This window comes from Crocodylus siamensis, chromosome 5 (assembly GCF_052110815.1).
Source record: "Crocodylus siamensis isolate JL-2025a chromosome 5, ASM5211081v1, whole genome shotgun sequence".
Classification (NCBI taxonomy): domain Eukaryota; kingdom Metazoa; phylum Chordata; order Crocodylia; family Crocodylidae; genus Crocodylus; species Crocodylus siamensis.
The window spans coordinates 145,588,019-145,609,091 of record NC_143399.1 but is presented as its reverse complement, the minus strand read 5'-3'; the positions used below and the strand labels follow the sequence as shown (position 1 = coordinate 145,609,091).

General features: G+C 46.1%; 1 protein-coding gene across 2 annotated transcripts in view; it reads right to left on the bottom strand.

Moving 5' to 3' along the window:
* The window catches only part of EFHB (EF-hand domain family member B), a 34,870-nt gene extending 14,042 nt beyond the window's left edge, over positions 1 to 20,828 (bottom strand). Inside the window, exons 1-10 of one of the 2 annotated variants that reach the window (XM_090046574.1) lie at positions 20,733 to 20,828; positions 20,398 to 20,460; positions 17,502 to 17,645; positions 13,901 to 14,081; positions 12,646 to 12,756; positions 12,032 to 12,161; positions 11,410 to 11,493; positions 4,302 to 4,369; positions 2,462 to 2,616; positions 1,108 to 1,315 (exon numbers count right to left, since the gene is read on the bottom strand). In XM_090046574.1, coding sequence (XP_089902700.1) covers positions 1,108 to 1,315; positions 2,462 to 2,616; positions 4,302 to 4,369; positions 11,410 to 11,493; positions 12,032 to 12,161; positions 12,646 to 12,756; positions 13,901 to 14,081; positions 17,502 to 17,645; positions 20,398 to 20,460; positions 20,733 to 20,828 — 1,240 coding nt within the window. The remainder of the gene's footprint in view (positions 1 to 1,107; positions 1,316 to 2,461; positions 2,617 to 4,301; positions 4,370 to 11,409; positions 11,494 to 12,031; positions 12,162 to 12,645; positions 12,757 to 13,900; positions 14,082 to 17,501; positions 17,646 to 20,397; positions 20,461 to 20,732) is intronic. The other variant, XM_090046575.1, reaches the window with a different exon arrangement.
* Positions 20,829 to 21,073: the final 245 nt, after the last annotated feature.

The following is a 21,073-nucleotide window of genomic DNA, read 5'->3' as shown; positions in this document are numbered from 1 at the left end:
GAATTCTGGTGTTCCCTATTTGAAAACTGAAAAATCCCTGATAAAGAAATCCCAAAGTCACTTTGTAAAATATCCCCAAATCCACGTTCCTCCACAATTAAAACAAAAGACCACTATAGAGAGAGAGAGAGAGAGAGAGTGTAAGAGACAGAGAGACAGTGATCAGTTGGGCAATGTTTTATTGATATATCTACAGTGTTAAAGCAATTTGGAAGCCTACCAGTGTCTCTATTGTCATAATAAAATGAATTCTAAATACCTATATGTTGTGCTGCCCCCTGACAGGAGCCACAGCCTCTCCCCCCCCCCCCCCGACAGAGGCCAAATGGCCCCCACCTCCCCCTGCAGGGCCCACATGTTCCACCCCTGCTTGCTCCTCCAGCCCCCCAGATTGCTGCCCCACCTGGCCCCATCCCCTGCCAGCTCCTGCAGACCCCCAATGGCTGACCTACCTGGCTCCACCCTCCACCCGCTCCCCAACGCAGCACAGGGCAGCGGGGCCTGGACTTGGGCCGCTGGGGCTGTCACCCAACCCTGCACTGTGCCCCAGTGACCGTGACGGCAGCTGCTACTGCTGATGACTGCAGGGTTTTTTTGTTTGTTTTTAATTGCAGGGATGCTGGGGCCTGGTGGAACAGTGATCGTGGGAGCTAGGGGGACGGGGGGGATGGGGCCAGGTGGGGCAGCAATGGGTGGGCTCAAGGGGCAGGCAGGGAGTGGGGCTGGGTGGGGCAGGGGTTGGGGGGCTAGGGGAGTGGGTGAGGCTGGCGGGGGTCCCTCCCCATGGTCTCCTCCCCACTCCTACAGACCCCCTACCCCTTACATACTGGCACTGGAGCCCAGGTCCAGCTCCCTGCAGCTGGCTTCAGCACCAGGGTGAGGGCCAACCATAGAGATGCTCTGGCTTCTCCCAGAGCATCTCTGTGGAGGACCCAGCCTCTGGTTGTCTGTCCCACTTTTTTTCCCCCACTGCATTTTTTTTTTGACCCCTGGAACCTCTTCTCGTTCCTGCACGTGCCTCTTGCAGCATCTCAAAGGGCTTTGAGATGCTGCAAGACGCACATGCAGGCTCATTTGGATGCACCCATTAAGTGCTAAGTAACCTACTTTGTGTAATTATTTTTTCTTCAAATTCTCCAATAGCCATTTTGTCTTTCCAGTTAAGAAAGTTTGCAAACTCCAGATAGTCAATCAGGCCATCTTTATCCAAATCACAGTAATCAAATAAAGCATCCAGGAGCTCTTCATCTAGATCCAAATTAAGCTGAAAACAAGACTTCCGCAGCTCTTCTTTATCTATCTTCCCATCACCATTCTGTACAAACAAAACATAATAGTTTACTGTAGCAAAACACATTCAAAGTAGGACCCATGATCTAAGCCAGTGGTTTTCAACTTTTTTAGACTCAAGACACGCCTCATTTGACTCAAGGCATTCCTGAGAAAAATTCCAGCTCTTAGCTATTTTCACAGCAGAGTGCAGCAGGTTTGCAGCAAGTTTGCCTAGGCTTCTGATTGGCTGAGGGGCCCCAGAAGTCCTGCCCCTCCCTGGAGATTGACAGATGGGACTTCCAGGACCTTTCAATGAATCAGAGGCATGGGGGGGGGGGGGGGGGGGGGGGGGGGGGGGGGGGGGGGGGGGGGGGGGGGGGGGGGGGGGGGGGGGGGAAGGGTCTGCCATGCTCTGCGACAAAAAAAAAAAAACTCCCCTCCACTCCTCTGCCACCTCCTTCCTTCAGGACATCAGGACTTCCTGCCCTTTTCTGTTTTTGCAGCCCTCTTTTTTTTCCCCCTGCTCACTGCCAATTTCACACCTTTTTGTGGGGACCAGGCTTTTCCCCAGAGACCAACCAAATTCAGTTTCCGTAAAAATCATGGAATCATGAATTTGGTAGGTCCCTAACAATAATAGAGCCATCCTTCTTTTGCAAAGAACTAAGAAGGACCACAATAGGTCAGAATATTTATGACACTGTGGATTCCTATTTGGATTCTCTGAGTTTATCTTGTGAATCTTACGTAGGCATTTGTACACCTAATATTCTGTGGCATCCTTAAAAGTATCTCACAGCACTGATCTAAGTACAACCAACAAGTCAGAAATATGTAGCTGGTCACATCATTTCAAAGAAGTAACACTGTGAAGTACCACAGTCTAGAGGAGTTTAGAAATCCAAAACTTGAATTAACACAAACCTGAATTAACAAATAATCAAGCAATAACTGCTATTTAAATAGTACAGTAACTTGAAGTTTAGAGCTTCAAGTGTGTCACTGTAATAATGAATTATGACGAGATAGCAATATAATCATAACTGTTGAGGCAAAGCCAGGACCTCTTTTTAAAGAAAGGCATTAATCTTACTGTACATTATTAACATTACACTCTATAGCAGTAGAAAGCTAATATCATACACTGTACACCTTTATATGTAAATCTGTATTTTCTTATAGCACTGACCTTGTCGTAATGCCTGAATGCTTCTAGTAATGTGCCAAAATTGTGGTAGTTGGCTTTCTTCAAGTTCTGTCGAACTGCAGTAAAAACAGCTTGCTCTCTGTCTTTACCACGAAGAAACTCACTAGGAACCCTGTAGTGAAGAAGATCCCCAACTCCTATAAAATAAACAAACACTTCAGTTACATACTCAAAATAGGCTCAATTTTTCTAAAATACTTATTTATCTGGAGGGGCAAGCTCAATTACAGGGTGTGGCATCAAGGCTTTTCAAAGTTGCTTAACTCACAACTCTTTTAGCCAAATCTCATTTTAAATGGGAGCTGGCTTAGAAAACGATCTCCCTCCTTGCATACGGCACTGATTCTCAAATAAGGTGCCAATGCACCCTGGGTGCCTAAAGATGCACAACACTTTTGAGATCAATAAAAAAGGGATTACAGGATCACTAGGTGATTGTTTAGCATGATTTTTAAAATGACATACTAATTATTTTTGTTTATTCTCTATTTCTTATGAAGCCTCACATTATGTGCATTTTTGACTACTCATACACTCTGATCAGTGCTCTTCATCATCCAACTATACATACTGAAACAGGCTTCTCTATGACACATGCTGGGATGTAGGGTGTCTGTGGAACTGGTTTAGCCCACAGACTAGCCCCACGTCACTCATCTAGCCTATGGGGATGGATGAGTTTGACACCCCTCCCCTAACACCTCGGTAAAACAGCATTTATTCCCTCCAATCCTCTAGTGAGTAGCTGATTTTAATTCTAGCCTATGTTTCCTAGCAGCTCAGAAACATCATTCATTAGTTGGTCTGGAACTCTTAGATATATTCTTTCCAAGACTGCTGACTGGTCACTTTAATTTATTCACTGCACCCAGAACCTTTTCTTTGACCCCTTATTTACTGATAGTATTTCCCATCATTATTATTACCAGAAAAGAGCAGGTTCAGAGGAAGAGCCTTTCTAACATCCTTTATGATGAAAACTGATACAGAGAAATCTATTACAATTTTAGTAATGTCTTTTCTTTTGTACGTGTTCCTTAGAGATTTAAGGGACCCACCAATTCTTCTGCAGATTTTCTACTTCAGGTATACGTTTATTCCTGAATTAGTGCTTTCTCTTCTTTTACTCTTCACATTCCTTTAAATGTCGTTGTTAAATACTGCTTGCTATAATGTAATGTTTCCTAGATTTCAAATTTCTGAAAGGTATGCATTTAGTTTAAATAAGATCTTGAATCTTCTCATTTAGACATATATAATGTTTCCTCTCCTGCTTCCCTTTTTGTTTAGGCTCCAGAATGCATGCCTCCTGAGACTCTACATGAGGTGCTATGTCGCTGTAGTGACGAGCTATGGTGATGTAGCTTGACACTACAACGATGGAGTGTCAGCAGGCACAAACTGTGACACCAACGCTACTGCAAAGTAGCTTGTTGCTACTGTGCAACAGCTTTGGAAGTGACCTATGGGCCACCCTGACTGTACGGTAATGGTACCAAGTAACAACCGCACAGTTGGGCGCACGTGTAGACGTATCCTCTGTTTCCTTAAATAGCGTGCACATACAATCTAAAGATTTAAATGTCTTTACTTTTGAACTTTAACCCTCTTTTACTAGCTGCTTCATTTTTCTGAAAACCCTTTCTAAAATGTGTCATTGTGCTTGATTTTGTCCTCTTCCTCATTGAAGGTAGGTTTAAGAATATTTAAAAGTTCTTTTATATATCTCTACATTACACAGTCTGTAGTTACTATTTGAAAATAAAGCAATAAAGCCACCAACTGAATAAGATTTTGTATCATGCAGTATTACTATATTTACCAAACTCATCAGGACGGAGTAACATTCCAAATGTATGATCTGGTGTAATATTCATAGTTTCTGCTATGCTGTCAACGAGAAGTATGTTACTTGTTTTATTACTAATCAAAATGTACCTTATATTCAAATTGTGAAGAATTAATCAGACATCTTTTCTTCAGATTATAAGCAAAGAATAAAGAGAACTGCAAAAGCCACTCAACAGAGTTCACTTGAAACATGTTCACCAATACTTTTTCCACATGAATCCAAGCTACCACTAGTGATTCATCCCTTTATTTACAAACCCTATTGTAGTGTAAAGTACTGTCAAAAATACTGGGTAAGACGCAATAAATGTCTTTGAACTTTATGGTTATATTTCCTGAAAGGGGAAAAGAAGTCTCTGGGGTAACATCAGTTATTTTCTTATTTAGCAGATAGAAATGAGTGGGAAATGAGTGCAGCTCTTAGATAATACCTGGTATCTAGGCTGAACTGGACTCCAGTTCAAATAACACCTTTAAATAAGCTATCATTGGCAAGAGTAAAGTTATTCATGAAAAAGCATCTGCTTTTTATATGCAAAACTCTGAACAAAACAATACCCAGCCCAACATTCATCTAAAAATCTTGGATCTATTTTATTACTAAAAAATGAGATTTACTGATTAATTTTAAATTATTTTAAAGAATTTTTAATACAAAGAATCGCTTCAAGGTATGTCTTAAACATTAAAAAAAAAACCAAAAAAAAAAAACCACAACAATATGCATTTTACCTCTTAGTTTACTAATTAGATATTTACTATATGAACCACAACAACAAAATAATAAAGATCTCTAGTATTTTTGGTGTATGTTAACTAGCTTCATTCCCTTCCCTGCAACTTTTCACTTTATTGCTGGGATATGAATAGGGTACAGTCCACACAAAACAAAGACTTAGAGCTAGAGGTCCCAACTCTGCAGAACTCCAGGCAAATGCACAAAGCATCTTTCCATTTTTCCATGCACCTCAGAAACAGCAGAACAGCTGGTTCTTGGCAAAGCCAAATGTTCAAGTCACAAGATTGTGCAAATGTAACATGGATATGTGCTTTTTCTTTTTTTTTTAAAAAAAAATGAGGTCATTAATGATGATTTTAGCAACAACTCACCCTCCCACTTCGCTTACTGAACCACTCACCTACTGCTCAAAGGCTCACAACCCCTTCCCCCAGCCAGCTAGTCAGGTGGTTTTCCTTTAGCATGGAAATAGGAATATTAGTGATGAAAAGAGTAACAAAGTTAGTGTCAGTAGAGGGGCTAACTCATAGAATCAATGAGTTGGAAAGGACCTAGACAGATCATCTAGTCCAACCCCCTGCCATGGGCAAGAAGGAGCACTGGGGGTGGCAGAGGTCATAAGACCCCAGCTAGGTGCTTATCCAGTCTCCTCTTGAAGATCTCCAGGGAAGGTGAGAGCACCACCTCTCTGGGAAGCCTATTCCAGGCTCTGGCCACCCTTACAGTGAAGTAGTTCTTCCTAATATCTAGCCTAAACCTATCCTCCCTCAGCTTGTGGCCATTGTTCCTAGTGACTCCAAGGGGGCCCTGGTGAACAGACTTTCTCTGAGTCCCTGCTGCTGGCCCCTGATAAGGTTGTAGGCAGCCACAAGATCCCTCCTCAGTCTCCTCTTGCGGAGACTGAAGAGATTCAGGGCCCTCAGCCTCTCCTCATAGGGCTGGCCAGAGGCCCTCAACCATATGAGTGGCCTCCTCTGGACCCTCTCCAGGTTCTCCACATCCTTCTTGAAGTGCGGTGCCCAGAACTGGACACAGTACTCCAGCTGTGGCCTGACCAGCGGACCTCTCTGGACCTGTTAGTGATGCCCCTTTTGATGCGTGACAGGGTGCAGTTGGCTCTGCCTATTGCTTCGTCGCATTGGCAACTCATATTCATCCCGGAGTCAATCCTGACTCCAAGATCCCTCTCTGCCTCTGTGCTGCTGAGAGGGTCAGCCCTAACCTATAACCATAATGCTGGATTCCTCTCCCCAGGTGCAGCACCCTGCACTTGTCCTTGTTGAACCACATCCTGTTCAGATCGCCCACTTCTCCAACCTATCCAGGTCTGCCTGGATGCAGTCTCTACCTGCCAGTGTATTCACTTTACCCCACAGCTTGGTGTCATCAGCAAACTTGAACAGGGTGCTCTCCACACCCTCATCCAGGTCGCTAATGAAGATGTTGAATAGTCTGTTCCTACCCACCCCAACTACAGCTAAGGTATTTCAGTTCTCTCAAACCTTGAGAATTCAGACAAAGCTGAAAAAAGTCAGATAAGAAAGACCTGACCACAAAAAGGAAACAGCATGTAGTATTCAGCAATACATATTTCAAGAAAAATAATAAGGCCCCCAAAATGAGCAAAACATGCAAGCCAAGTAAGTTTTCAGAGTTAAGCACATTTAACATGTTTAACATGCTTAACTAAACTAAAAGAAGGCTTTTATTCCAAAAGAAGCATAGTAAATTGCTGTAAAGCGTGTGCTTAAATTAAGATGAATTTAGTCATTTTTATATTCATATTTTAGAAATTCTATATAGCATTTCCTTTTTCCTGTTTAGAATTCTATCTCTAGCTCTTGACACCAAATTTTCAGTTCAGTAACAAAGGCTAAGTACAGACAGCCACAAGCCCGAGGCAGAATTGATCCAATCTTCACAGGTTTCTCTAAGCTGTATACATTGGACTGATAATGAATGTAGCTTGCATTCAGACTTCAGTTGGCCAAGGCAAGCACTGCCTCCCAGCCTGCTCTCCATTGCCAAGCCCACCTAAGTGGGGGCCATTCCTGATTGGCTGCCTAGCATCCTCCCAACCCCCTGCTGTCTCCCTATGAGGGGGGAAGGAGCCCCCCATCCAATTCCCCCGAGCCCACATGGAAGGAGCCCCAAGCCTCAGGAGTTTCCCTCACTTGAGGCTCCAGCCCAGCTAGGGTCTAGCCAGCTGCAGGCAGCCCCATGCCAAGGGCGATTCCTCCTGTTTGGCCAGGCTGGCTAATCAGCCCTACCCCTGACAGTCTCTGACCTACAGTGAGAGAAGGGAAGGAGCCCCCTGTCCCACTGCCAAGTCAGTATCTACCCCCACCCCAGCCAGGCTCCTCCCTGTGCCCCCCACAGAGCTGGGGTCTAGCCAACACAGCAGGCAGCAATGGGAGGTGGGGTTGTGGGGGGGGGGGGGCCAGGGGGTGGAGAACAAGACAGCTTCTCCCTTTGCCAAGTTGGGATCTGGCCAGCAGAGCAGACAGGAGCATGGGGTTGGACAGAACATGGAGGCTTCTGTTGGCTGGACTCCAGCTCGGCAGAGAGGGAAGCTGACATGTTCATTACCTCCACTCCTGCCTGGTCTGCTGGCTAGATGGCTGGGTGGAGGATCTGTGTGGTCCAGCTAGGTGTGGGGCTGGAGCACATAGCATGAGGCAAGTTCCAGCCTGCCTCCCTGTGAGTGGGGATGGTTAGTGGGGGTCTGCAGAGCATCCTGGGATACCACAGGACAGTGACCTAAGTTGAGTCAGGAAAGTACTGAAGTTCGCTAGACCGGTGTAACAGGGAACCCTGGCCCTATTACTAGAAAATGGTGCGGCCCCTTTAAGGGCAGAGGTTTTAGAACACAGGTTAAAGGAGAGCCCTATAGTCAGGTCAGCTGACTGGGGCAGGGGCATAACATGACTAGGAGAGGGCTCAGGCTAGAGCTATAAGCGATGGGGTTGAGCCATCCCTGAAAGTTGTGGAGTATGGGGCTCCTGAATGTCCTAGGATGCTGGAAGAAAGCAGCTCTTCAGACTTGGGAACGAGAGAGAGACAGAGAGAGAGAGAGAGACAGAGAGAGAGAGAGACAGAGAGACTTGGTAAACAGGCATGCAGCCTTCATTTTCTCCTTATGTTATAGCCTAGGCACTTAGTGTTTATGTTGCAGTTTAAACCAGTGGTTTGAGTTGGGACTGTAAAGTGTTGTTTATGGAGGTCCCATGGGACATGTGATTGCCTTGGGCACTGCCAGGGGCAGGCTCAAGGCTCAAGCTACTGGTGAACCCAGAAGTGGGCAGAGTGAAAGGTTGCAGAACCATACAGGGATCAGGGGCCTGGTGCCCAAGAGGGATGCAGCCAGACAGGGTTCTGGTGCCCAGAAGCCAGGCCTACAACAGTGGGCCTGGGCTGCAGGAACAGCCAGGAGTAGAGGGGCAGAAGCTGGGAAGGCTATTTTCATTTTTGTTGGGGTTTTAAAGGCCTAGAGTGGCCTGAAGACAAAAGGTCCCACCCAATTAGAAATTTAAAACTTGTGAGGCATGGGTGTAGGGGAGGTATAGAGCCATCCAATTAGCCCTTAAGGCAAAGGACCCACATTTCCAGGTATTCCCTGGAGCAACGCCAGACCTGGGAAGCCCTGGGGAGCTTTCTCTTTAGAACCATAAGGGACATCGAAGCATGGCAGGTGAGTAAAGGGGAGACTGTTCCCAGGGTGGCAAGGAAAAAAAAAAAGGGGGATTTTGGGGGCCTCCAGGGGCTAACGACCACCCTGGGAATGGCACCTTGTAAAAAAAGGGTCCTACCTACATGGATTAAAACTGAGACCTGGATGCATGTAGTATATCTTAAACTTATTTCCACTGTCTTTAAACTGGTCTATGTGCACTGAACTTCTGTTCTGTTACGAGTTTATGTGTAATTTCTGTCCCTAGCCAAAGATGTTATCATTTATGTAAAGTGTATCTGTAGCAGGGATTGGGTCCAAGCCCCTGCTACACTCCTGCAGAGCTGGCAGCACCAGCAGGAAACTTACTCAGCTAGGTCCACATGAGCAGCATGCCCTGGGTGCACTGGAGAAGAGGGTCCAAGGAAAACTTGGGAAACAAGCAGACCCCTGGGGCATGAGAACACATGCCCCAGGGAACCTGCACCAACTGACCTGGGGAGAGAATTGGGCAGCTCAAAGGAGGATTTTAAAGAGAGGCTTGGCATTCGGCATCCCTCAGAGAAGGAACAATTCAGCAGGGCCGTGAGCTGAGGACTAATGCAGAAGAAGTCCCTGCATACTGAACTCTCGTGAATCATGTGGAACTGGATAAACCATGAGTGAGAATCACCCACACCTTCCCAGAAAGATAAGTGAAGGCAGATGGTGGGGTAGTATGGGTCGTTCCAGAAAATCCCTGGAGCTGGGACCCAGAGAAAGATATCCCTATAGGGATGCCTGGTGATTAGCCGGAAAGAGGGAGAATACAGACCTACCAGGAGGAGCAGAAAGGAAGAAAATTAAAAGAAAACTGAGGCAGCCAGAGCAAAGAAGAGATTTTGCATGGCACACAAGGAGAAGCAAAGGAGAGCAGAAGCTGGAGGGCAACAGCCTAACTGATCCATTAGAATTGTGAAGAAACAAAAAAGGATCCTTTTTTTTTTTTTTTTTTTGTGAAAGAATTGGAGACCGTGAATAAGAAACTCCCCTTTCATTTCCTTTCTCTGTGCAAATGAAAGACAGCTAAGGAGGAGTCCCTGAAGGTTTGATTTATGGTTAAGCAGGGCTCTATAACCTGCACCTGGGGGGATATTTAAAGAAATTAAGTTGGTAAGGCCTGAGGCAAGGCCAGGAGGAGACAGGAAAGAGTCAGTTAAGTTGATCCAGGGATAACCTTACTACCTGAGCCAAGGAGAGATTCAACCAGAGAAGGAAGAAGAGTCCAAGAAGCTGCGAATTAAAGAACTTGGCAGAACCCAAGTGTAACAGGAGGCTCTCTCGGAGCCAGTCCGCTACTGGCCTGCCCACCTGTTCATGGGCTAACTGCCCACCACACTCGTCTGCCATGCCTTGTTGTTTCACAATTGCTTCTAATTAGGTGGGAGGCTGCCCATTCTTGCCCCGATGCCAGGGGGCATTATCTGTGGTTCCAATCCTCCCCTACACTGCAGCCGGCACTGATTTGCACTGGGTCTTTCATAAAACACACACAGAAACAGACAAACACACACCTACTGAGCTCCAAGCCCTCAGCCCCGTCACTGGGCCTCCCCAAATCCCTCCCCTCACTGGGGCTCACCAACCGCCCCCTTCAATGGGGCCTGTCACCCTGTCTGGCTCAGGTGGTCGTAACCCTGCCTGACCCTCTGCCCTGGGATATTACAGCCTGTGAGGCTCAGGTGGCCATAGCCATGCCTAGCCCCCTCTCAGGGTCCCTGCAGCCACAGGACTCACACAGAGCCTGGGAGCTGCTCCAGGTCCCTCTGCTGACCTGGCCCCTGCCTCAAGACTCCCATGAGCCTGGGCTTCCCTTGAACCAGTTGAGCCCACCAGGGATGTGGGAGCTGGGGGTTATTAAGATGCCCTGACCTGCCTTCCACCAGGGTGGTAACTGGCTTGGTATTTCTTGGGGGCTCCAGTGCCACTGGTAGCCCCACCAGACCACCCACACCCAGCAGGGTGCAGTTTTAGGTCATGCCCAGGACCAAGAACCTCCTGCTCATACCTGCAGATGTTTCATTCAACAGTTCAGCCAGGCGATGTTTCTGCCTGCCTGCCAGCAGTGAACTGCCGTGTTTATATAGGTGGCCATGGATCTAAGACCTGCTGGCTGCTTGACATGGCCCTTAAAGTGACAGGCACCAACAGTACCCTGCCACACCAAGAAGGGACTTTATTGGGCATTCCCTACTCTCAATCATCAGGGACTGGCTTCCATCAGCCTGAGAGGAAAGGGTCAGGGTGTAGGGTAGGTGGAACCCTGCAGATCTGTTTGACCCTCACTCCAGAAGACATCTATCCTCCCAAATATAATTTTACTATCAAGACGTGGTGGGTGACTGGGAGAATGAGATGGTAGTCAGTCGAATTCCACCTTGGCAGCAGAGTCTAATTACACACCCGCTCACAGTGCTCTTCTCACCTATTCCCCTGCACAAATCCCAATTAATCTGAGGAACTGTCAGGATTTAGGAAGGAATGGTTATCCACTTTGCAGTTAGTAGGCAAATTGTGAGCTTGCATTGCAAATTTTCAGTTGAACCCATAACTACCTATTTTTCCGAGCCCCAAAATGGTGAAATATATAGCTTGCACAGGACCTGGGTAAATTCCATCTTTTTAACTTACGGATCAAGGACTTTTCCAAGCTGAGGCTGAAATTTTTCCTTGAAATCATCAATTCTTTTGGACACTATTTTTGCTGCTTTCTTTCTAAAAAATTAGAAAACAAGTGTTAAATACAGCTGCCTAATGATATCATTATAATTGAGGAAAAGAACTTTTCAACAAAAAGCACTCCATTTGTTCTCTGCTTGCAAATCTGATTTTAATGTATGTGTACTGCACATGTATAACTTTTAAAATGCATTATTTACAACATTTGAGCAGTGGTACTGTAGTTATACTTACAAGATGGCATACATATACATACAAATATCCCATACCAGTATGCTTAAATCCTGTATTTGTATAACTAAGTACATTTTTTCCCTGCAGGCCACAAAGCAAACATGTACCTGTTCAGTACTTTTACTCCATCCTGTTAACTAGAGAAACCAGAAACGTAGAACTACTCCTTCTACAGAAGGATGAAGCTAGTTTCCCACTTGGGCTTTTCTTCATGTGGGCACAGTTTAGCAGCTGTAGGAATTTTCAGCGCAAGTCATCACAGATATAAAACTAATATTCACATATGAAGGTTTAATCTGAACAACCAAGTCCCCAATCTACTTTATGCATTGAAACTTACAATTGCACATTGTACAGCCATTGTAAAGACTTGGATGTATTTCGTCCATCATTAAAATGTGGTGTTTCTTTACCATAAATACTATACTTGTTGAACTTTGGTGAACTGTATTTCCGGTTTCTTGGTTCTCCTGTAGGGAAAAAAAAAAATGTTCCTCTTTTATTTTGTACAAAATATATATATACACACACACAAGGAGAATATTGAAATAAAAATCTTTTGGAGTGCTATTAACAAACCATTAAAAAACTGTCATCAATAATTAGATAACTCAGTTAAATTGCTGTGAGTAGACAAATGACTACTCCAATTAGAAATCTAACTAATTAGAAATCAAGACTCTTGTCAAAATGCTGGATAAAGATATAATGCTACACTTTGAAGGGGAGTCAAAGAAGCAAAGGGGACCTTTATTCTCTTGTAAGGTTGAATAAGGGCTGGGGACTATCTAGCCTTATACAATTAATGAAAAAAATAGATAACTGGAATATTAACTGATATGCCAATGAATCCCTTAACAATCTGACTAGATAAATGTGTGTGTCAAAGAACTATAATTAAATTTATTTGTACTTACTTATATTATAGGTCCACTAGCTCTTAGGCTTACTCACCAACATTATAATCATTGTGTGTCACAACATATAACTCGTGTCCTTCTCTTGCTTCTTTATCTATTTCCTCAAACGGTTTTGGTGGATTTATAAGATCCCCAGCAGGTGTTCCTGAAAAGTGAACAAATGCATATTAAATATAAGGTAACAAAATCTCTTTAAAAATTATGGGAACAGGAAATGTTTCTCTTTTCAGCATTTTACTGAAGAAGACACTGATATTGTGACAAATGTCATATTTCTTAATGAGGTTTCAGTCAGGTACCAGGGCATCAAAGCAATATCACAGGATGGGGAAGAGCTGCAGGGAACTGAGTGGGAGATACAAGATTGTAGGGCATATCTTTCCTTCTTCAGTATCACACTAAGGATCACAGTGAGGCCTGCACAATACATGCTACCTCTTGAAATGGGTATCATATTATCACTTCAATGACTGCTGCTGGGTGCATACCAAACACTTCTTGCTCACAAGATAGCTTGCTGGTATTTGCCTAAGACTGCACTAAAACAGCTACACTACTTCTGTTTTAAGAGGCAGTGTATGAAGAGCAGACATGGCATGCCTCACCATAACATTTTCTGGTATAATACTGAGGTGATTCTGACATATCCAATATATAGTCAGTCCTTGCCTCAAGTGGATCTCTTAAGATATACAGCAGTGGTGCTCAAACTCTGGTCTGCAGCACCACGTCATCTGGCCTATGAAGCTTTCCACGGGTCCAGAAATTTGGTGACAGGGCAGTAGTGGCATTGTTAATTAACACTGCCCCCACCACCAAATTTTCAACCCCTGCAGTCCAGATGACATGGCCCTGAATGTAGGGCCAGAGCCATGATCTGGTACGGGGCCTAATCCGATATGTGGGGTTGGAGCCACACACCAAACCAACCCTGCACACCAGATAGGGCCCACGAAGAGCGAGTACATGAGTACTAATAAATACAATGTGGGCATGTCTACATGAATGGTGGACTATGCAGTTATTATTTCAGCAAGTACTAAATGACTGCACATTACTGCACAGTCCCATCGCCACACAGTTATTTTTAGCTGCACCTGCGCAATAGCATTGCTGTCACAGTTGATGCCCGACAGTGCTACATTGCCGTAGCAATAATGGTGCAGTAGCTACATAAGATAGTGTCTCATGTAGACATACCCTGTGTTATTTATGTAACTTCCTCCATCCCACATAAAATCATAAATCATCCTGTATTTAGTAATATGTTTTCACATCAATTTTCCTACCTCTGATGGTTGTCCCTCCAAATGTGGTGTTAGTCACATCAAGGCCTTTAGGAAGCATTGATGTTTGATCATATGACCTTCCCAATGGTGCTCTCCGATTACTTAAATATAGGGCTTCTTTTTTTTCGTTAATTTTTTGCTGAAACCGAGTTTTACAAGGTGGATTTGTCAACAAGCCTGCCTGAAGGAATCAGAGAAAAGTGAGCAGCCTAGGATACAACAGAATCTTAATAAAATGGATCTTTCTAAGCACTTCTCAGCAAACATTTAATAATAAGCATGGTCAGATTACTAAAATTACACTTCCTATTGACAATGTACAAAAAACCTCTAGCATACTGTGAAGCATAATCAACAATAAGCAAGACCTCTAACTAAACAAAATGTTTATCTCCATTTTCGATGTGCCAAAAATTCTGAAGGTTTTCATTTTTGCATCCCTGAGTATCAGGCCTTTAGTATCTCATATTGGACACCCAAAGTGGAAATTTCCAGCCTTACCATTTTGTGGTGGAGAAAATTGAAGCACAATAACTGGCATAATACTATTAAACCTAAGCAATGAAACATGCTATCTAAGTATTAAGCATCATATTACCTATTACAAGTTGTCAAGGGTGGGGCCCGCAAGCGGCTGTGAGCTTGCTAGCGCCCCTTTGCCGTGCCAATTAGGGTGCTCTGGCACCCTCTACTCGCCCGCCACGTCTTTGATGCTGAGGTTCAGAATGGGAGGCTGCCTATTTACCTGTCTCCCCACCAGCGCCCCTGGGCTTGCCTCGCCCAGGTACTCCTCTACCACCTCTGGGCTTTCCCGCCCCTCTCGGGGTCTCTGCCGCACTTCTAGCGCCTCTCGGGGTCCTTCCTCTCGCCCCTCTCAGGGTCTTTCGCCGCACTCGCCGCCCCTCTTGGGGTTTTTGGCCGCACTCGCCGCCCCTCTGGGGCCTATACTGTGCTCCTAGCGCTTACCACCCTCTCTGGGGGTTTTGCCCACTCTGGGGCCCCTCTCGGGGTCTTAGCAGCGCTCACTGCGCCTCTCGCCCCTCTCGGGGTCTTGGCAGCGCCCACTCTGGGGCCTATACTGCGCCCTTCCGGCACAAACACTAGCACCCCACTGGCACTGTTCACTGTGCCACTACTGGGCACCCGGGAACCCCCAAGCCACTGGGGAGCCCCCATGAGGCCTCCTCACACCCCTACAGCCTCACCCGGTCCTCCAGTGTAACTATAACACAAGCTGAGCCAACTGGCTATAACACAATCACCACAGAGCCTCCCTGCTCATAATGTAAACTCCGAGCCCCTCTAGGGCTCCCAACCCTACCTCTCGTCAGGGTGTTCTCATCCCTAGCATCATCGCAGCCAGTCAGTAAGGTAAGGCTGCAACCACCAACTCTGGCTGCTCAGCTCAGCTCAGCCACAGAGCTCCTGCTCCTGCTCCTGCTCCTGCTCCTGCTCCTGCTCCTGCTCCTGCTCCTGCTCCTGCTCCTGCTCCTGCTCCTGCTCCTGCTCCTGCTCCTGCTCCTGCTCCTGCTCCTGCTCCTGCTCCTGCTCCTGCTCCTGCTCCTGCAGCATCCAGAAGGGAACTGCTAGCTAGGCTTTGGCCTCGCTGTTTATAAGGGCCCGGCCCTGCCCCCTCCTGGCCACATGACCTGCCTGGTTGCCCTAGCAACCCCCATCTGTGTTGCTCCAGGGCTTCAGCAGCCCCATTCCTCCTGCTAGTGGCAGGCACCCTGGTGCCCTGCTACTCAAGTATTATTTTGAGTTAGATTAATCGAATACTGTATTTAGCCGTATTTGAGATAACTTCAAATTGAAGATGCCTCCCCGCCAATAATTAGATTCTATACATGGGACTGTATAAATCTGTTATAATTGTCCATGTATAGAATCTTATTATTGTAAGTTTGTCTTAAATTTAACCCTCTCACCTCTCTGGTAGGGAAAGCAGTGGTGGGGGGCAAGCAGTGGGGAAAGAAGAGGTGAGGGAGAGGCAGCCTGCCTCCTTCCCCTTGCCTCACTTACCTGTCACTTGTCCCCCTGCTAGCTGCATCCATTGATGCTGCTCCCCTGTCTCCTATCCCCTGCCACTTGCCTTCCCTGATACCTGCTCCCCAGCCACACCCCACACCCCAGAGGCTGACCTCCTCACCATATGCCTGATCCAGGGCATGTCCCCCCTGTTACTTGCATCCCCATCAGTGTCTGTCCTCTAGCCACTTTCCCCCTTCCTCCCCTCTGGTCCCCCTACTCCCCACCCAGCCACTGCTTACCCTATGCAGCAACTCTAGTTCTGGCCTCAGTCACAGAACACATGATGGCTCCAGCCCCAGCCTCAGTCAGTGAGCAGTGGGGCAACAACTCCAGCCCTGGCCCTAATCTCAAGTCACCATACCTCACTCTTCCTGCCACATGGTCTCCCTTGAGCTACTCCATGCACCATTCAATCTCCCCTGTGCTCCCTTCTCCAACATCTCATTATCTTCCCAAGATCAGGGTCAGAGTTGGGGCCAGAAATGGGGCCAGACCTGCAGCAGCAGCTTGGCCCAAGTCATATTCAAATCCAAGACAGGGGGTTCTTCCCCTCCCCCACCTCCTATCCTCCCCACTGAATGAGAAAAAAGCCTTGTCTTGGCTTCAAATGAATACAGTGAACTTGTGATAAAGCCTTTTTTTTAATCAAACAAACAAGTTCCCACATTATCTGGAGAACAGAAGCCAAGGTACAATATAAGGTTACTACGTACTGAGTTCTTTTTGAAGGCATCATACTGTGGATGAAGAATATCAGTTAAAATCTGCCATGTGAGCACAGAATTTTGCCCTTTTTAAAAAAAATACCCTAAACTCCTAGGTTTGTTTTCCTCTAATTAGTTGGATTTCTTGAATGCACTAGAATATCAAATGATCCTGTCTAGGCAGTAAAAGCATTTTAAGAGCAAAAGAAGGGAAAGGGAGCAAAGTTAACAATAACTCTAAATGCGCACTTTTCTGAGATAGTAAATCAGGTCATTAATAGCTCTACTTTTTTACCTCTAAAACCAATCAAAAAGAAAACTATAGAAGTTGATAAGGAAAAAGCGAGAAGTTAATTAAATGTTAATCAATATTTAAATTTTGAAATAAAATGAGTAATGCAGTTGGTAAAATAATATTTCATTCACTAAAGATTTGTGGCTTTTAAAGCTTTTTATTTATTTCACAATGTTAATATCCCTCAGAACTCAGAGTCACCTGAAATATTTTGATGTAAAGCAGTTAGCCACCCTTGACCTTAAATCAGTGGTTATCAACCTTTTCAGAATCAAGGTACCCCTCATTAGGCTCGAAGCACCCCTCAAAAAATGCCAGCTCTTAGCTATCTGACTATAGAAAAAGCAGAACAATTCTTTGGTTGCAAAGAACTTAGAAAGACCACAATAGAGCAGAATGCTTTTGACACTATGGAGGGAAGGGAGGATACCTCAAGGAGCCACATGGCCACCAGGGGCCTGGTCCTGATGCATCCTCTCATACACTTCATATGTACTATGACCAGCAAAAGCAAACTGCAGTTAAGGAAAAGCAAATATATTTTTAAGCATACAAAAAATCATATTCTTACATTCAGTGAAGAATGGGAGCTAATGCCATGAGTCAAATGGGCTGCAATATCAGGATCTTTTGCTCTGCCATAAAATATTCTTTCAGCACCAGGAGCAGGGCTTGATGTATTTCGAAACTTTCTTACAACAGGTGGAGTAATAGGCTGGAAGAAAATGGAAATACAATTTTATACAAAATGTGCATGCAAGAAAAGGAGACATACTATAACCCTTTCAATGAAAGTCTACAAAACTTTACAAACTTCAAACATGGAAACTAAATAGAAAGATATAATGTTCTGCAAAGTCTTGTTCCTGCAGCCGCTGATGTTTTCAAACACCGGATCACAATTATCAAACCAGCAATAAAAATGCTAGTAGTCACAGTAAGATATTGCTACAATCTCGGCTCCATTACAGCTGGTAATATTATTTACATTTATTCTGAATAAAGACACCTGTTAGACTCAATAGGGTTTTGCCTAATTTATACTGACCCATATACTAATGATAGATACTAAACGGAACAACTTAAAAATAAGCGTTTCAAAAGAAGTGGGGGAATAAACTATGAGTAATTTGCTTTTTTCTATTTCATTCCATAGGAGTTATGCTTCTTATCAGCTGTGCTTAGGTCAGCTATTTTGTGTCATGGTATTGTGTACCTGGCTGTACCTACACACCATTGTTTGCTTTCAAAAGAAGGACCAAGGTCCTAGGAAAGCACAGTTCTCTGAAGAATGACCTTCATAAGAGTTAATAATATTTCTTTGGGCAGGTCTACACAAGATGTGTTAATGCACATTAGCCTAGTTTAATGTGTGCTATGGGTGCGTGTCTATATGTGCACACCCTTATTGCACAGTAAACATGGATAACCATGACTAAAGTTAATACCTGAAAATGCAGGTATCAAATTTAGTCATGATTAATTAACGCACAGTAATGCACATGTAGATGCACCCTTTATGTACAAGAGCACAATTTCATAACACCCATATAGGAAGCACATTTGGTCTTGTCCGTGCAAGCTGAATCTATATTATACCATAGTCGGGAAGGATGCCTACACACAGTGGATTTCATAGAATAAACAGAAATGAAATAGAAATGTGCAAAGTATTTCATGAGAGCATCAGCAGTTGTTTATAAACAAATGAGACAAAGTCCACTGAACTACATGGAAAATCATTTTAGTTCTTCCCATCTGAAAACAGGAGAGATGGGCATAAATCTGGAGTGACGTCTGGTTTAAGTAATGTCTCATGTACGTTCAAAATCAGTTTTGTAAAAGTTTCCTGTTATTGCCAGTAGCCATTCAGTTTGACCGATGTTGGCAAGTTACTACAGTTGCTGGCATTTGATTGTCAGCTTGATAAGACCTGCTCTCAGGGGAGAATGCATAACCTCCTGTTAAAAAAAAACCAGGAGCAGCAAGACCCTTATGTTCCCCAGTGCTCACAGTGTTATGAACACCATGACAACGGAAAACTTTTCTAACAAGCATGAGAAGAGAATGAGAACAGTGCATATCATACCAGCTGAACTACAGAGAGAAGCTTTTTTATTATTATTATTTTCATAGTTTCATAGTTTTTCATAGATTGTAAGGGACCTTGGAAGATCATTGGATCCAGCCCCCTGCACCAAGCAGGAAAGATAACCAAGGGTCAGGTGACCCCAGCAAGGTGACTGTCTAGTCTCCTCTTGAAGATTTCCAGGGTAGGTGATTGCACCACCTCTGGAGGGAATTTATTCCAGTCTGGACACCCTGACTGTGAAGTTTTCCTAATATTGAGCCTGAATCGATCTTCCAGGAGTTTGTGGCCATTACTCCTGGTTTTCCCCTTGGGTGCCCTGGTGAACAGTAGCTTACTGAGCCCTTGATGTATTCCCCTAGTGTAGTGGTAAGCTGCTACCAAGTCCCCTCTCAGCCTTCTTTTCCTCAGGCTCAAGAGTCCCAGATCCCTCAGTCTTTCTTCATATGGCTTGCCTTTTAAGGCTCTGATCATACGGATGGCTCTTCTTTGGACTCTCTCAAACGTGTCAAAGTCCTTGTTAAAGTGTAGTGCCCAAAACTCGATGCAGTACTCCAGCTGTGGTCTCACTATTGCTGAGAAAGTGGAAGAATCACCTCCTTGGTTTTGCTGGAGATGCATCGATTGATGCATGCCACAGTATTATTTGCCTTACCGGCTACAGCCTTGCACTGCTGGCTCAAATTCATACTGTGGTCTATTATTACCCCCAGGTCCCTTTCAGTCATGGTGCTACTCATTTTGGTGCCACCAAGCCTGTAGGTGTGTTGGGGATCACTCATCCCAAGGTGAAGCACTTTACATTTCTCGATGTTGCACTTCATCATGGAGATGTGAGGGGCTGGAAGGGACTGTACAGATCATTGGGTCCAGCCTAGATAATCTTTTCCCCTCTGTATTCTTTTTGTACTCTTCTGCTTATTCTTCATCACAGCCTCTGCTAAGGGAGCTGATAAGCACGAACGCTGCATGCCCCCGGAGGCTGGGACTGCCTGCAGGTGGCAGTGGTGGTATTGGCGGCGGCAGCATGGCAGCAGGGAGCAGGGAGTTCCTGCAGGTGCCGGTGGCGGTGGCAGTGGCAGTGGCAGTGGTGGGGGAGAGGGGGTGGTGAACACTGACCAGCAGTCAGTGACACCCGCAGACACCGCCAGCAGCAGTGGTGGCAGCCAGTGGCAACTGGGGACTGCCTGCAGACGCTGTTGGTGGTGTTGGCGGCAAAGGGGGTGGGCTGGCAATCAGCGGCCACCACCGACAGCATCAGCAATCGGTAATGGTTTTCGTAGGGAGTGCACCGCCAATCTCAGGGGGTGCACCTGCACTTGTGTGCACCCCCTACCCATAATGCTGATGTCTGCCCATGCAGGGCCAAGGCACTCACCCTGGGTAGAACCTCAGTGAGACAGCTCCCTGCCGTGTCTCCAATGGGCTTCAACTTCCCTGCCTGCACAACAGAAACAGTGATGGAGAGGGTGCAGCAAGGCGGGGGGGGGGGGTCACACTGGGGGAGAAATTCACCCTGGCAACAAGTTAATACGGGGGGCGGGGGGGCGCAGCAGAGCCTGAATCGGAATAGAAATGCCTAGCTCCACAGCCCAGCCCTGAAACCTGCCCCCGAGCACCCCCTGGGGGCCCTCTCGGGACTCTGGGGCCCCCGGAACTGGGAGCTGAGCTCTGCAAGGGGACGGGGACGGGGACGCGGCGGGGCTCACCCACCGCGGGCAGCTCGGGGAAGGTGTCGCGGAAGCGGCCCTGGTAGACGGGCCGCCCGGCAGGCGCCCCCACCATGGCGGCGGGCCGCGCGCTGTGCATGCGGTCGCCAGGCAACCAGCACGGGGCGGTGCCGCGGGCGCGGGGCCGCCCACCACGCGCGGCCGGATCAGTGTCCGTGGGTGCCGCGCATCACAGCCCCGTCCCGCGCCTTCGTCCGGGTTAAAGCGCAGCCAAGAGGCTGGATCCGCGGCAGAGCTTTTGCCGGCGGCCGCAGGCAACGCAGGCTTCAGGGCCAGTTTCCCCGAGCGCGCTGCCATTCGGGTTGAGTCCTCTTCACGGCCAGG